Raw genomic sequence first — 16020 nt, 5'->3', positions numbered from 1 at the left:
AAAACAAACAAACAAGAAAATCATCAGCAGAAAAACTGGAGCAATAACCCAGAGGGCGTTTATTGGTAAATTGAGCTACTGTGTCAAAAACAAAACCTGGGGTTGGACTTATTGATATTACTTGTGAAATAAAACTTTCCTTGCTGGAAAAGGTGTTTTGGAGCTGCCTTTCCATAAGAAATGGTGTTGTTGACAAATGCCTTTACTGGATGACAATACACAGGCAGTTTTTGATAATCTGACACAGATTTAACTATCTTTTGTTTTGAGAAGAAATTGAGTCAGAAGTGCTGTAAACAGAACATCATTAAAAGTATTGGTTAGACTGTCAAGGGAACTAATGTAACCAATAATGGGTGTTAGCATGACTGCAATAAACGACAGGGGAGACAGTTAATTTCTTGAGTGAGGAAGTGATCATTAGAAATGGACATAAATCTGTGATGGAAGCGGTCATAACGAAATAAAATCAAATACATCAATAAGTGAGATGAGGGCCTATTTATATGGTTCTGATGGATTATGAACATTTGAGATCATCGACAATTGTCAGCCAGAAAAAAAAACAACAACGAACAACTAAAATGCAGATCATCTTATCATCCGAGAGGGCGGTACGTACAACTACATAAAAAACTAATATCTTTAGTGACAAGGGCAGATGGAAGATGTAGATGAACTTAGATGCAAGTCAGAGTTTATGATCAAAGCAACTCGCCCATCCTAAGTAACAGCATGAGCATCATGGTGGTGAGAATAATTTTGAAAGAGTCGCCTCATCTAATGATGAGAATTCCTTCATGAAGCCATAAAAAAAAAAAAAAATAATGATTAAAATTATATATTAAAAAGAGCTTTAAAATAAAGTGATTGAATATACTAAAACCAAACTTGGGAGAGATTTAGTGCTGCAAGGGTTCAAGTTTGTGTCAACGGCTGGAGGGAGATTGAGTATGGATATAAAATGAAATGGACTGGAGATGAAATTTAAAATAAACAGCTGCCAATGCAAGCAGCATCACTACTACGCAGAGGAGGTCCAGAGAACAGGGCATCCGTGGTGCAGACACCACAAATGCTCAGATTCTTCTTCTCCTTAAAGTAAACTCTGTGTTGCATCACATACTGAAAAAGACTTTGAGGTTCAGGTTGTCTGGGACCATGGCAACTAATTCCTGAGGATTCCTTTATGCTGAGTAAAGAGTAGAGATAAATGAGTAATGGTGTGGTAATGACCTTAGAGTAGATAATGGAGAGCTTGGCACTGAGAGCCTGCTCACCAAGATGTTAGTGTCATTATACCACTGTGACCAACTGGCCAATCAGTCACCTCCTAGACTTCCTCCCTCTTTTGCCTTAGCTGTCTTTTGATCCAGTGTTGCACAACGGGTTATTACAGAACCTGTTCAAAATTTGATTTTCTACAACAGCGTATCGCCATTCTTATTTTTCACATCTACAGCGAGGAGTCTGAGATTTAGAGAATATGCCAATGTCAATTCATATCCATGTTTGTGAATCACTTGGTCGTGCTGCCATTTCTTTTGGTGTGAAGAATATTATGTGTGTTTACAAAACATACAGATATAATTTGATACCTGATTTAATGCTGTGGCTCTGGATTTGATTTAAAAAAAAAACTTACTAGAAACCAAACAATATTTGAATACCAATAATATACAGACCACGCCAACATTATGTAACAGATGTCTACAAAATAAGGATTATGGTCTGGGTTAGATCATTTAAACAACTGCATGCACGTCGCGGTTCCTCGCAAGTCTATTTCAAGTAGCCAGCTATTTAAAAATGATAAAATATTCTTTATGTGGTTCATCAACACTGATAAATTATCCGAAAGTCCTGCGAGGTGCAAACAACTCAGCACAACACCACTGAAGCTGAGGCTCCGTCTCTTCAGCAAGTGTTCCTCCACTGCCACTGCCACTGCACACATACATGCTACGCTGACACATGCGCACTGACGACCCAGGGTTAGGGTTACAATTTTGGATTTATTCACGTGCTTAAAAAACATTTATTGAAAGTTCTTTTTACATGTTCATTACAGCATTAAACGTTGAAATGTATATTGTAATAGGCTGTATATTAACTTATTGGGAGAAAACTGGTAGTTCTATGTAAAATCAGTCGTTGAGCACCCCCATAACGCCAAAATGGCATGATCCTCGTTTCACTGCAATGCTTCGAATGTGAGATTGACAGTCGAATCAGGCTCCGCCCATCGAATCTTCGACTATTCGGGTCAGCCCTACTGTTTTTGTGATGTTTGTGGCAAATATATACACATAGATAAATTTATAAATAATAACAACACTAATTGTAAGTGTACAGTAACAGTATGTGCACATACAGTACACATCCCCCCATGTATTGTTGTTTTGTACTTTATGTATTAATAATAAAATATACAATAACTACTGGACAATATAAATGCCATGATGTTTTCCCATTTACTATCAGAAATCAGAAATTACATTCTCAGTTTTTGTCCTAGGTCTATTTAATCATCATGACTTTTCAGATAGTTCTTCAGCTTGACCCTCTAGCAAAAGGATAAGAATTGCAGTACAAGTGATCCATCAATACAGATTAGTGAGCTACATTTAGATGAGCTGGATGGTTAACTGGCTGGCCATATTTTCCTCTACAGCCATCCCTCTTTCCTACCCTTTAACTGCTACAGACATAAAAAACAAAAAAACAAAAAAAAAAACACACACCAAGGGTTGATGAGGTACTCTCTCCTTTGGGAAAAGCTGCTTTTTTAAAATTTTGTTAAGAAAAAGTCACACTCTTTGAAATGAAATCTTTCACCTGTTACTTTCTACAGTATTTGAGTCGATAGGCTTTTCATTGTGCTCCCTCTCAGTCGCATGTGTTGTCTCTGCTTGACACTTCCTCCTCCTCATGGTAGGTGGTACAACGGCTGTTATGAAAGCAGGAGCCATTTCCAAGATGGACAAAATAGGACCAGTTTGCCAAAGCTGGTCAAAAGAGAGAGTACAAATATGGCTGGCCATTGTCCTAGTGACTCTGGCACCATGACTCCAAACATATGTGTAAATGGACACATCACACACTTTGACATGTGGACTCAGTAATTAACACTACTTTGATAACAACTGATTTCTGCTCTTTACCTACTGAGGGTCCCGTGGGGACCAGGAACACATTTGATTTTTAAAGATCTTCTTAATCCAGCTCTACTTCAACAGCTCTCCTTTAACTTCTCTTCTAGTCAGATACAATGCAGCTTCCAGGCTACAATAAACAACAAGATGAAGTGCAGCAGGATCGCAGCTGAATCTTTTTGGGTTAATCCTGACAGTTGTGAGACAGGAAAGAAATGATTTGTTGGAGAAAAAACAAATAACCAAACAAAGAAAAGCCAATTAATTTCCACAATTCTGTCTGAATAGTCATGTAAACAGGAGTATTACGGGGGATTGTCAGTTTATGTAATTACTGTATGTTGGCAGTATTGAAATCATTGTCGCGTGTAAACATAGCTGGATTAATTGAATGCAACGTTATGAATCACTTACAGTAAATGTTATCTGAGGCAACCAAAATAATATGTTCATTGTATTTTATCTTTACATCATTTAAAATTTTACAATCAGATTGTTGCCTTTTGATAAAATGAGTCCTCAATATACAGTATATATGGACGAGATGGTGGCAAAGGTTCTAATATATAAAGAATGAATCTGAAAAAGGGACATCTATCTTTGGCTGCAAATTTATGGTGGAATATACATTTTTAGAATAAAAGTATTTTGGTGTATTGTATTTTCCAGCTCTGGACACTCTATTAAGATATTGTAATTGTAATTGTAATGTCATTGCTGTTATGTGTGCTAAGAAGAACGGATGTGATTGGTCACCACTGTTATTGTATTCTGCCTAATCATGCCAGCTTCAAAATTTCAGTTTAGCCCTGGGCCTCTCGCCATGGAAATAGCAACCTCTGACCACTGACACTGCCTTTTGTGCGAGGTGCCAATAATTCATGAGAATAGCTAAAGAGGCACACTTCTTTCAAATGTCAAAGACATTAGTCCATTAGAGCCTCCATATTGTATAACCATGATAAAGTCACCAACCGTGAACTAAACCCGCTGCCGAAAGCCTAATCAAATATGCTAATCACTTCTGGTACTTTCTAGATTCAGTTTGTAGTTCAGCTAATCACTTTCAAACTATCAATATGAGATGAGCAAGGTGACCACTCAGGTCGTTACATCTGGCAACCACGTCAATGTGTGTGCCAACCGCTGGTGACATTTCACTGGAGGGACTGGCTCCAGTTTCTGCATTGATTGTACTCAGCAACAAAGATAAACTTTTTAACAGAAAAAAGACACCAAAATGATTCTTTTGATAATGTATTTCTGTACATAAATCAACAAAACTACCTCCCTACTACAACCCCGGAGACAGTGACTGTGGGGTTCAGCTGTGTGTCTGAAACAGAAACTTTTGACAATATCTGTCCATAAATGATATTACAACCATCTGTGTCGGTTCAACTTGATTCGTCTATGACAAAATACTACTTCAATGATACATACAGTAAAGTATAGGCCCCCATTTCAGCAGGAAATACCTTGTGTTGCATGCCACCTCTTTCTACACTATAAGTGAAATATAGCCTAACTAATAGAACAACTGGCAGCAGCAACATCCACAGTGATTTAACATCCACTTAATAAGATATTCAAGACAGCTGTCAATTAATTACAAGGGCACAGCACATTTACTACAATGTATAAAAACTGTTTAGCTTGCCAACAGGTAGGAGATAACCTAAATGTATGTGTCTACACATCTGATTATAGTACAAACAAATAACTCCTACTCTCCTGCCTCTGCTTTATCTTTCTGTTTCCTGCCTGTCTTACCCTGTCTCATTGCTTTTTCAGGACAGTTGGATAAAGTGAAAATTATTCATGAAAACCAAGTCAATAATGGCTATCTCTAACATCTTTGCTGTATCCAGGCATACACCTCATTGTCATTCAAAACTTTCCTGCCACAACAGGTCTAGACTTGCAAGCTTGGTTTAATGGCAGTGGTAACATGGAACCCAAAGATGCAATAAATATCACAAGCAATATACCTATAGACATAAATAAAACATAAAGTAACATATATAACAAGGCCACTGATACTAGAGAGGAAAGAGGTGGCTGTGGCTCAGCAGGTCTACTAATTACAGGGTTGGCAGTTCGATCCCATGCAATTTAATACTGGCACAGTAAAAGGATAACCTCAAGAGAAAATATAATATAATATTTAGGAAATATCAAATAGGCCAATATTTAATTGACTGTAAGAATTAACAACTCCTACTTAACTGTTTTCACATGAACTTTACTGTTTTTTCATTCCATCCTTGACACTTAAAACCCATCAACACTCATTAGCTACTCTAATTGCAATGCAATTCTGCGTCTTCTGGGAGAGCCTTTACAGCCCAACACCTTAATTTGAATAAAAAAAGAATTATCCCCCACACTAACAGACATCCGCTAACAAAAACAAACGTACACCAGAGCCCAAACGCTCCTACAGGTTAAAGTTAGTAAATTCATCTGCAAAGACAAGTCTAAGTCTAAAAGTCAGTTTGAATGTAAAAGTGTTTGAATTAGGGAGGGAGGGAGGGAGGGAGGAGATAGATAGATAGATAGATAATTAAACTATATTTATTTATCAACTATACAATTGCACCATATCTGCTCCCCGACCAACAAGAGTGTTCCTTGAATGTTCGCCAAATGAATAAATTATTGTGATAAAGCTCACTGGTGTGATGTACATTCACACATTTGTGTTTTCATGGCTGATTTACTGTAATAAGTGTTGGCATGGAGACGGCAAGACGCCATGTACTGCATTACTAAATGTTTGTCCTTGGAATTATTCCCTCTGATGAATAATCAATGGTGATAAAGATTACTTCACAGTGTTATACACAAAGTAGCCCCATTGTACATTGTTCTTCCTTTCTTCTAGTATATACTCGACATAGGAGGAATAAATCTTTGATGATGTGTTGTAAGTTTTTCCAACATCTAGCTACAGGAAAAGCGCTATGCTTACTATGCTAGCAGAGATGACAGACTTACCGTCAGGCGCATCGGCATCACAGATCCTCGTGGTCGGACCTGCTGAGGGCATCTGACTCTGATCACAAAACACAAGAGGCATGGATCTGTTTAGCAAAGAAACATTACAAACTACTTCATGAGGCCCAAACATGCTGTGAAGAAGGACCAAAAAACCATAATCTCTGACAATCTATAATACCAGAATAATATGCAACAGCCTTTTACTCATAAATTATAGAATGACCTTATGTTTTACAAAATAACAGAAAAATCACCTGGATAATTTTGTTCGTTTTGCCATGGATAAAAATAAGATTAATTCATCTTGCACATGGCAAATATTCTTTACACTTCTGTGAACATTGGCACATCCCTGCTCAAAACTGTGCAGCTATTTCATTTTAAATAACATATTTTATACATTTTTATAAAGGTTTTTATATTTTTACTGTCATGTTATGCTTCTATACTTGCACTATTTTCCACTTACTATTTTTATTGACATGCACCAATATACCAAGGCAAATTCCTTGAATGTGAAAACTTACTTGGCAATGAACCTGATTCTGATCCAATAAATAGACCTAATTCAGAACCCAATAGAGCAATATGGGCTTTATGGTTTACCTTAAACAACAGGTACTTAGGAATGGGATGTACTTCACAGAATTTTAAGGATTGCTTTCACTCACAGTAAAATATCTTAAAAGGTTACTAAATTATTTAATAAGGAATTTACTGTGCACAAGTCTTTTAATCACTACATACAGGCCACACTATATTTGCTAGGCTGATCTAAATGACACCGAGACAATGTAGTCAAATACTGTAGGTGAACAGACAGCAGCAGCAGAAAGGACCAAGCCATGTTTACCCTGTGAGTCATATAGAGTTGGTTTTCAAAAGGTTATTTTCTCTCATTTAAAAACAAGATGTTTCAGAGAACGCAATGCTGTGGTTCATTTTAATTATGTTGTTTAAAAGATTTTTTGAGACAAAGCATAGACACAAGGTAGCATCTAAACTGCATGCACACACCCACGCAGAGAGAGAGAGCAGAGAGAGAGAGAGAGAGAGAGACATCACACCAGGGTAGACTGTCAAAAAACAGATCCACACAGTAATAGCCACATAGTCTAATACAGAAAGACAGAATGTAAAAGGAACAAGAGTCTAAAAGCACCGCAACCAGCCCATAGAGACCATGCTGCTGCCTACACCCAGCTTGGCCAAAGTGGTTTGAAACCACTGGCTGACCAATACTGCCATCGTTAGGGCTCTATCCTCACATGGGAGCTCACATCAGCTAGACTAAACCTAGACATGCATTGTTCCTCACCTGTACAAGATATTTCTGGCTGCCATACATGACATATTGCGGGGCTAGGCTGTAGATCATGTAGCTGGTGTGCAGGACAATCAGGAGAAGAATCATACAGAGGAAGAGAAGAGCCTGGGGGCGAGTTCTCTTGGGTCTTATTTTGTATAGCTGAAAAAGAAGAAAATGTTAATGTGCAATTAATAGTGTATTTGCACAGCTATTAGAGTAACACACAAGCAGGGCCTTTGCTTACCCTTATCCAGAAGAACCAGATGCCCAAGTTGCGGATGCCAGCCATGGATGTGACTACAAAGTACATGGTGATGACTGTGATCAGGATATAATCCAATGGAAAAACCTGTGATACCAAGGACAGGGGTAAGCTATATCTATCAAATGCACAAGTAACATATAAAGCCATTATTGCTTTCAGAGCCAAACATTCAGGCAGGCTGGCTGCCTCTCAATGATGCTTGGAGCTGTTAATGAGCAACCATCATCAATACCACTTGGTCTAGCCCAATTAATCTAAAGCACATCTGAGCTGGTGCAGTGCATTCAGACATTATCAAGACTGAACACCAAGAACTTTATTTCAAACCTTTTCCTATTAATCTGACAGTAGATTATTTACAAGTGTAGTCTAGACATAAAAACACAGTGCATGTAGCATACTTCATAATAATTGATAATGTTCTGTAATGCCCCCCTATGTAGTACCCCTTTTTGAGCATGGTGGATTTAATTCCTTAAATACCAAGGTCATACTTAGACATTTAATCAATGCCAGTATCTATGAAGCAATTCTTTAATGGCCTGAGCTGTCAGTCATTTTTTTCTCTAAATTCTCCTGCAGAATCCTAAGTTCAACAGAGGATATTCTGTTAAGCATCCAGACCTGCGGCAATGTAGTGATTTAATGTTCTGTCAATCTCAATAGTTCACATTTTAAAAACTTAAAATAAGGCTTTGGTCATTTAACCACATTGCTGATGCTGTATACACATGCAGGTTTTCAGAATCCACAGATACATTTTTTTTACAAAAATAAAAATGTTTAAAGATGACAGAGGCTATTTTTTTGCCACCCTATAGCTCATAACTTTGGACGACATTACAAAGATTCTGGTTATGGGTGCAAGTTTCCATTTTGAATCAGATTTCAGGATTAATAAATTCCCAGATTTGTAAAGCTCCATGCATATTATCAAATCCCAGTTCCAACACTGACCTGTAGACTACAACACTCAGGATTTGATTATTTAAATGGCACTATCATGAGACAACAGGCAAGAAAGACATTTTGATTATTTAACCAAGTTTCCAAGTTCACCAAGGTTTTTTCTGGATCATTTTTCAGATTGCAAAAGGCTGTTCCATATATTGTACAGTATATTATACACTTCCACACCTGTATTTCCTGTATTTCCAAATGTGGTTTACACCAATACATATTATGGAACTTGATGGAACATACAACGTAAGTGCCTCCTGAAGAGCAGTCAGTGGCTTTAGATTAGTTTTAAATACTTCAATCATACAGTAATGTCTGTCTAAAACTATCACTATCACCATCAAGTCTAAAAACCACCACTTGACTGGATATGCTACAGAGAGTCTGGTAGTGTTGAGTACAGCACATGATAATCATTATTACAAAGGTAGTAGGCAGGGCTATCTTAGACTGTATAGCACTGCAGGGTTTTCTTTTTGTGCCCACCTCCCTAAATAATAACATTTCCATCATTGTGCAGGCCCTTGAAAAAGAGGTTTCAGAATCATATCAACAGCTGGTTCATTACAGTTGTACCAGCTATACAATGATGTGTTAGAAATTAATTAACACTTTTGTGTGTTCACTTGTCATCATTTCTAGAGTGCAGCAACTGTCCTTTACCTTTGCCATTTAACATCTATCACGCTCCCTTTTGTGTACTGTGCTCGTAATGTTGGAATTTCTCTCAGCCCTGCTCTCTTGGAAATGTTTATTATTTTGAAGTTACTGCAAAATACATGTGTGAATAAGACTGATATGGATATAAATTCCCTTTTTGTAATTTTGTTATCTTATGGTCTTTGGTAAAAATATAAGCAGTGCCTATCAGACGTATCTAAAAGTAAAAAACTGCCGATTGACATTTAAGGCAATATGACACATTTAGTGTTTGTACCTGTTGTACCTTTGTTGAAAAGACATTGTTATTTCAAAGTTCACCTGCAGTATAGTGAGCACAAACAGCCAGTTTTAAACAGTATTTTCATGTGCATTTAAGAGTAGCCAAGAATAAAACTTTTAAATTATGCTTAATTTAGGGTAATGTTGGTGGAAACTAGAAAATATGGCTTTAAGCATATCTGAATTGAGGATAATCATCCTTTAATCAAAAATGAAGCATAAATCTAATGTGTGCACTTTACAAAGATTATTTTCTCACACTATAAACTTTAACATCAAACTGGTGTCACAAAATCGTCTACACTTCAATTCAATTTTTTTTTTGGATGAGATGAGAGGATACTTACGGGTTGTAAGGATAATAGAAGCTCATTTAGAGGATTGGTTAGGTTTGTGCCAAAGATTATGAACCCAGAGCTGATGCCAGCAGAGTGGAGAGCTTTATCCAAACTGAAATACACAGAAACAACTTCAATATATGCATATACCTCCAGAATAACAGGAATAATTATATAGTTAAAGAAAGCAATTGAATTTGTAAGCTGTATTGTGTTAAGAATGATGGTGTATCATGACTTACTTTGAAATTAACAGGGCAACAGTGAACAGCAGTGCAACCAGGATAAAGAAAATGCCCAACACTATCTGCAAAAAACAACAACAAAATACATACAATACATTATAATTCCAAACAGTGATATGCATCCACAACCAAATGAGGGATCTGCACTCAGGTCCATGACTAAACCCCCAGTAAGTTAGGTTTTTGATGGCATCTACTAGGTCAGCAAATACAGCCTTTCTGTTTGTCTTTTGTCAAGGAGAGACCATATGGCTTGGCCAGCCATAGTTTGGCACAGTTGCCTAAGGTGACAGGGGGAAGCAATGGCACGGCCCGGGCAGAGCAGGGAGGTTGTAACCACGGTGGTAAAAAGTGGGTTGCAGCCAAAATGGAAATAAAGCGGGCCTTTAAACATAAAAAAAAGCAAAATATTTAATACAATTAAAATATCTGATGTTCCAGTGATGCACAGCACAGTGTGACAAAACGAAATAAATAAATAAAACAAAACACAATAATATTTAGCCACAACCACAAGTTACCAAGTTAATCACTGTCCATGTCATAAAAGACTGATCAGATTAACCTAAATGTATAAAAAAAAAAAAAAAAACTGTACATAAAAGTGTATTAATTTTCTCAATCAAGCATGCAGGACCTCTGACAATGTCAATGCCTATATGTAAATAATTATGAGAAAATAAAGTAATTTACATCATAAAAATCATTCAACCAAATTAGCTCTGACAAAACATCCCTTGATGTAATTTCTCATTGTCGCAAAGCATCAATTACAATCACGAAACTGATAAATTGTGTTGCCTTGATATGAACAACAATTTAAATAAAGTTAGGTGGCAAGACAAAGGAAAAATAAATATAACATTTAAATGTACTGATTAAGCCCTTATCTCCTATTTCAAGCAAACAGACAAAAAATATATTGCCTAATTTTGATATAGGAACACCGTTATTGGCTATTAAAAAGTGAAATACTAAAGAGGAAGCTATGATATTTGCAAAAAAAGCTTTTAAATCATGAAAAGATGGAATTTATTTTCATATCTCAACTGAAAATGTGGCACAGTTTTTTAACAGAGAGAATGCCTGTGGATTATGAATTACTTATCTAAACAGAACAGCTTTTTTATTTTTACCTATGTTTTGTGATCAAAACACATTAATTATTTTGTGAGGTCCAAGCCCTTTTAAGTCATTTTCACTTACCACCAAGGATGGTATAAAAACGACAGCATGTGTTTGAGAAACAGTGGTGCAACTGCTCTGGAGAAATCACAATCATTTGGCTTATCACTCTACACCAGTTCCTGAGTATACAGTAAATAAATCTCCCAACTCATTACTGTTTAAATTTGAGTCTGGGGACAGTCATTAGCAGCAACCCCCTTGGTTAAAGACAAACTGTTACAGACACTGGTTTAAAATGTTTGTGCATGCCTGCAGTGCAGTAAAATACTGGAAAATTAATAGCAGTGGGAAAGTAAAATGTGAACTAGGAGAATGATTTTGGAACTCATCCTGCCTTTAACACAGAAATGTGATTAAAACCGTGGAACCTATTTTGACTATGCATCATCATTGCTGTTGTGTATAAATGGACAATAATAGCATGCAAATGCAATGCACATCCATGTGCACTATGCACTTAGATGTGACTGAGGGTTGGGTAAAGTAAAATATGAAAATGAGGGTGCAGAGATCACTGCAGTGAATCATTACAGTACCATTTTGGCCAGTCCCATTACTCTTTTTATACCCGTTCAACAGCTAAAGCAGGAAGTGTGTGAGGAGAAAAATAATATTGTTGCACTTGACTGTAAGGTGCACAGAGGTAAGATAAGTAGTAGCTACATTTTTGGTTACCGTGTTTTCCATTCTAAAGGGAGACTTAATATTTAGTACACTATATTCAGTACAAGTAAATATGTTTTTGATTTAGGTTTAGGAAAATAATGACTTATTTCCTGAACCACCACCATCACATTTAACCAGAAAATTATAGCCATGATTCTGTTATCCTAAGCCATATTGATCACGGCAGCCTCTGGGCTGGGCAAATTCAACGCTCTTTATGCCAAACCGTCTACAAGGATGCTGCTGCACCCTGGTAACCGAGCGGTTTTTGATCATCTCCAGATATTTGCGTGGCCGGGGCAGTGGAAGTATTTGTACCAAAATGGCCAAAGGTAATTATGTTTTTTAAGTCTTAAACAAATGGTTCCCCACCTCCTTGTAATATAGGAACAATATATGAGGTCCAGGTATTGGTTGCCAACCCAAAAAAGAAAAATCAAAGAGAAGTTGCTTTGGTTTGTCTCTGGGGAACCATGAGAACCTGCCTGAGAAATGTGAGACTCCCTGAGAGACTTCAGACTAAATTAGGTGAAGAGACTACCCGTGGGAATCATGTAAATATGCGGTTGTGTAAAGTAGAACTAAAAGTAAATCTAGAGCAGTCCAGATTAGAACTTGAGCACAACGAAGCAGTTTGGGAGGAAGATGTTGAAGGTGAGAGAAATGAACAAAGGCATGATACTTGGCCAAACAAACATTTTTAAATTACACAAAGAAAGAAACACAAAATTAGCAACAATTTGCACATCCAGTAGAAACACTGAAAGTATTTGCCTTTGTAAGGCATCAAGGTAAAAACATAGTAGTTATCATTATACAACACAAAGTTGTATAGAAAAAAGAAAGTGTGTAGTCTCTTCATACTACACACACAGAACTTTACAGGTAATTAAACACATATCAACAGTCCATACTGGACATAAAATTTACTTCTGTGGATGGGAGCCAATTCCATAACACTGACTCACCTTGAAAGGTCTGAGAGCAGAGCCCACTTTAGTGCAGCAGTTCCTCTCTGCAATTTCCAGGTGTCTCCCCCTGCGCTTGAGGACCTGTAGTTTGCCCTCTAGCTCCTGCAGGTTGTGTCTGTCCCTTGAGGAAAGAGGTCGTCCATCTTTACACTGGCAAGAAGAAGAATAAATAAACAACCCAAAAAAATTAACAAATACCCATATGCATGTATGTTCACTTCTGACATGGAGTAGTTGGAAGCTTTATCCCCCCAAAAAAGAACAAATAATGGGAAAATGTAATTAAGTGACATTCCAAAAATTATCTATTGACAAAAGTAACTTTTTTAAGTTGGATATTGGATATTGTTATTATGTGAGTGGGTGGATATATAAAGTATTAAAACATCGCAATCTGAAGAAGCAGATATAATTTATCTGCTAGTAAATAATTAGCACTATTAGATAATATGCTATAAAAGTTGCAATTTAATTACCTTCAGCCACTAAAAATTAAATGATTGGAAGAAGCATTAATTAAGAATTTAGACATTAACCTTTCAACTACTAATGCAAACTCTTTTGTGTGCATTCTATGTTGCACTCTAGTTTTTCTTATCTACTTATCTACTATTTAATATAGCCGTACATGGTTTTATATATCTAAGCAGGGGGAAGAGGAGGAATGATGAATGCACTGGTCATTCGTGTTCAACTTCACGTTGAAACTGGCAACTAATAGAAACTAATACACATCTTTACTTGTGTTTCCCTATTTGTGCTATGTGCATTTCAGGTATTTGGATGATAAGGACAATGCTAACCATCCATAACTGCATGCCAAAACAGAGGGGCACAGCAGAAAGATAAGGAGAAGGGACTGATCACCTGGAGGCTATGCATGTGTATCTTTTATGATGATACACCACAGATTATTTTGAAGAAAAAAGGAACACGCTCTAATAATTTAGTTTGCTGATATAATTATCTATATCTTATCGCTTCTATGTTTTGTTCCATGAAGTTATTCCATGACTTGAAGACAATTCAGCACTATGTCTTATGCATTGTGTCAGCGGGTGAGACCAACCTTGGATTTCAGCTTTTCTATCTGATGCTCAACATCATCAATGTCCTCTGTGTTCTCCAGGCGTTCATACACCACACTCCGTGTGCCTTTTATCAGATTCAAAGGCAGTACAGACATACCGTATGCCTGAAAGACAATGCAAAACTACTGTTATACTCACACATTATTGTCAGAGTGGGATGGCACATATGGCACGTGCATCCACCCACACATACCCACGACTGCCTCATGACAAACCAATCACGATGAGGAACACGGCACCAGTCGAATGAGGGTAAATAAACACACACACAGCAAATCATATAGTTCCTGGCCTCCCGGGCTGTCATTTTTGGTAGAGGAAAAAAGATTAAAATGGTGGATACTATAATTGTGATGAGGTTTATTGGTGAATTTGCTGCAACCATTTTGTGTGGATATCACTACCTTATATCACTCTGACGCAATTTACAGCTTAACAGTGCCCCCATGTGACAGCATTATCCTCTTTCCAGAATTTGATGGCATTTTTATAAGTACAATTTAGGGAGAAAAAATCTGGGTTAGAGAAGGGGCATCAAGGTGCCATCAATGCTGAATGTATTGACTTTAAAGGAATACACATCAACTTTAATTTTCTATTAGAGGTACACTGTATAAACATAGCCAGACATACAGAAAAGACTTACACACATGCATAAAGTGACAGCCAAGAGAGATCGAGAATATCTGTACAAAATTCAAAAGACATCTTGAGCCATCAGTGGGCTTTATTCTCCTGAGGGGTATTTTAATCAAAAATGAGTGACATCTCTTATACCAGGAAACAGACCAATCAATACTAATGAAAATAAAAGCAACAGATTGGTACCTTCTTGCTTTCCCTGTGCCATCTCGCTTTAACCAACTTGTAGTGCCATTTTATGGATTCATAATAAAACAAAGGGGCCTTCTGTGTAAAGGTACTTTCAGCCCTGTCAAAAGCTGCGGCCTTTTTTTCCCAATTTTTTGTCAAGTAGGGAAACGTCAGTGCCTATATTTTTCTCAAACAACTTTTACTAGTTTCTGTGTGTTAGGTAGCATTAAGAGAGTCGCATGGGATACAAAGTCAGGCTAGACTATTATTAGTCTCTGCAGTGGATCTCTGCTACGGGCGAATATCGCCTCCTGCAATGAATCATGGAGCTCTTAAAGGCCGGAGCATGTCCCGAATATCAAACACACTCATAAAAGGAAAACCTGTCCCAGATCCCAAGAGTAACATTTCCCTTCCCTTCAAATGTGCAACTACATGGGAGAAATATAAAAGAAAAAAAAAAAAACACAGGTGTCCCCTCTGCTGAAGTTTACATTTTAGTTTATACATAATCATGCATGCTGATTAAAGTTATTTTAAAACCCACTGTGGTCAATAATAACCAGAAATAGCTTAGAGTAGAGTGGATGGGAGAGAGAGAGCGTGTGTGTGTTGGTTGAGGGGAGTTAGAGGCTGAAATCATTCAGAAAGAGTCATGTGACTGCTGAGTGGGAAGAGGGAGAACTAGATGGACATAGGCCTCCTACACAAGACTCCTCTTTGTTGCTCTTTTTACTTGTGATGGCGGAGCTAAAAGGGAGGAGGGAGAGCCCCCCCTGCCCAAAACCCACATTCTCAATACCTTTTGATAAAGAGGTCAGTCCTGTGTAGCATCGCTAATTAGAACAACTCAGTGTACACGTTGGCTTTTATTTAATTCCACTAATATAAAATATTGAAAATGACCAAGCTCATGTATTCAAAGATATAAAAACACATACACACTCTCATGAATCCTACAAATTTGGCAGTACTGCCACTGATGCTGGTTTCCCTAATTCCATTTGATTAATAGGGCAATTTGGCAGTTTGGAACATTAAACCACACAAGCTCCACTGATGCAGAACAGTCTT

The 16020-nt window shown here is 37.3% G+C and overlaps 1 protein-coding gene across 1 annotated transcript in view; it reads right to left on the bottom strand.

The window, feature by feature from the left end:
* Positions 1-16020, bottom strand: part of lmbrd1 (LMBR1 domain containing 1) — a 55710-nt gene that overhangs the window by 6527 nt on the left and 33163 nt on the right. Inside the window, exons 8-14 of the mRNA XM_038737153.1 lie at positions 14112-14237; positions 13040-13192; positions 10215-10279; positions 9982-10084; positions 7712-7816; positions 7477-7626; positions 6156-6213 (exon numbers count right to left, since the gene is read on the bottom strand). Of these exons, the coding sequence (XP_038593081.1) occupies positions 6156-6213; positions 7477-7626; positions 7712-7816; positions 9982-10084; positions 10215-10279; positions 13040-13192; positions 14112-14237 (760 nt within the window). The remainder of the gene's footprint in view (positions 1-6155; positions 6214-7476; positions 7627-7711; positions 7817-9981; positions 10085-10214; positions 10280-13039; positions 13193-14111; positions 14238-16020) is intronic.

The sequence above is a fragment of the Micropterus salmoides genome, unplaced genomic scaffold (assembly GCF_014851395.1).
Source record: "Micropterus salmoides isolate LMB-PRFRI ecotype aquatic unplaced genomic scaffold, ASM1485139v1 Ms_hic_scaffold_22, whole genome shotgun sequence".
Classification (NCBI taxonomy): domain Eukaryota; kingdom Metazoa; phylum Chordata; class Actinopteri; order Centrarchiformes; family Centrarchidae; genus Micropterus; species Micropterus salmoides.
Note: the sequence above shows the minus strand (reverse complement) of the source record. Positions and strands in the feature narration are given on the sequence as shown.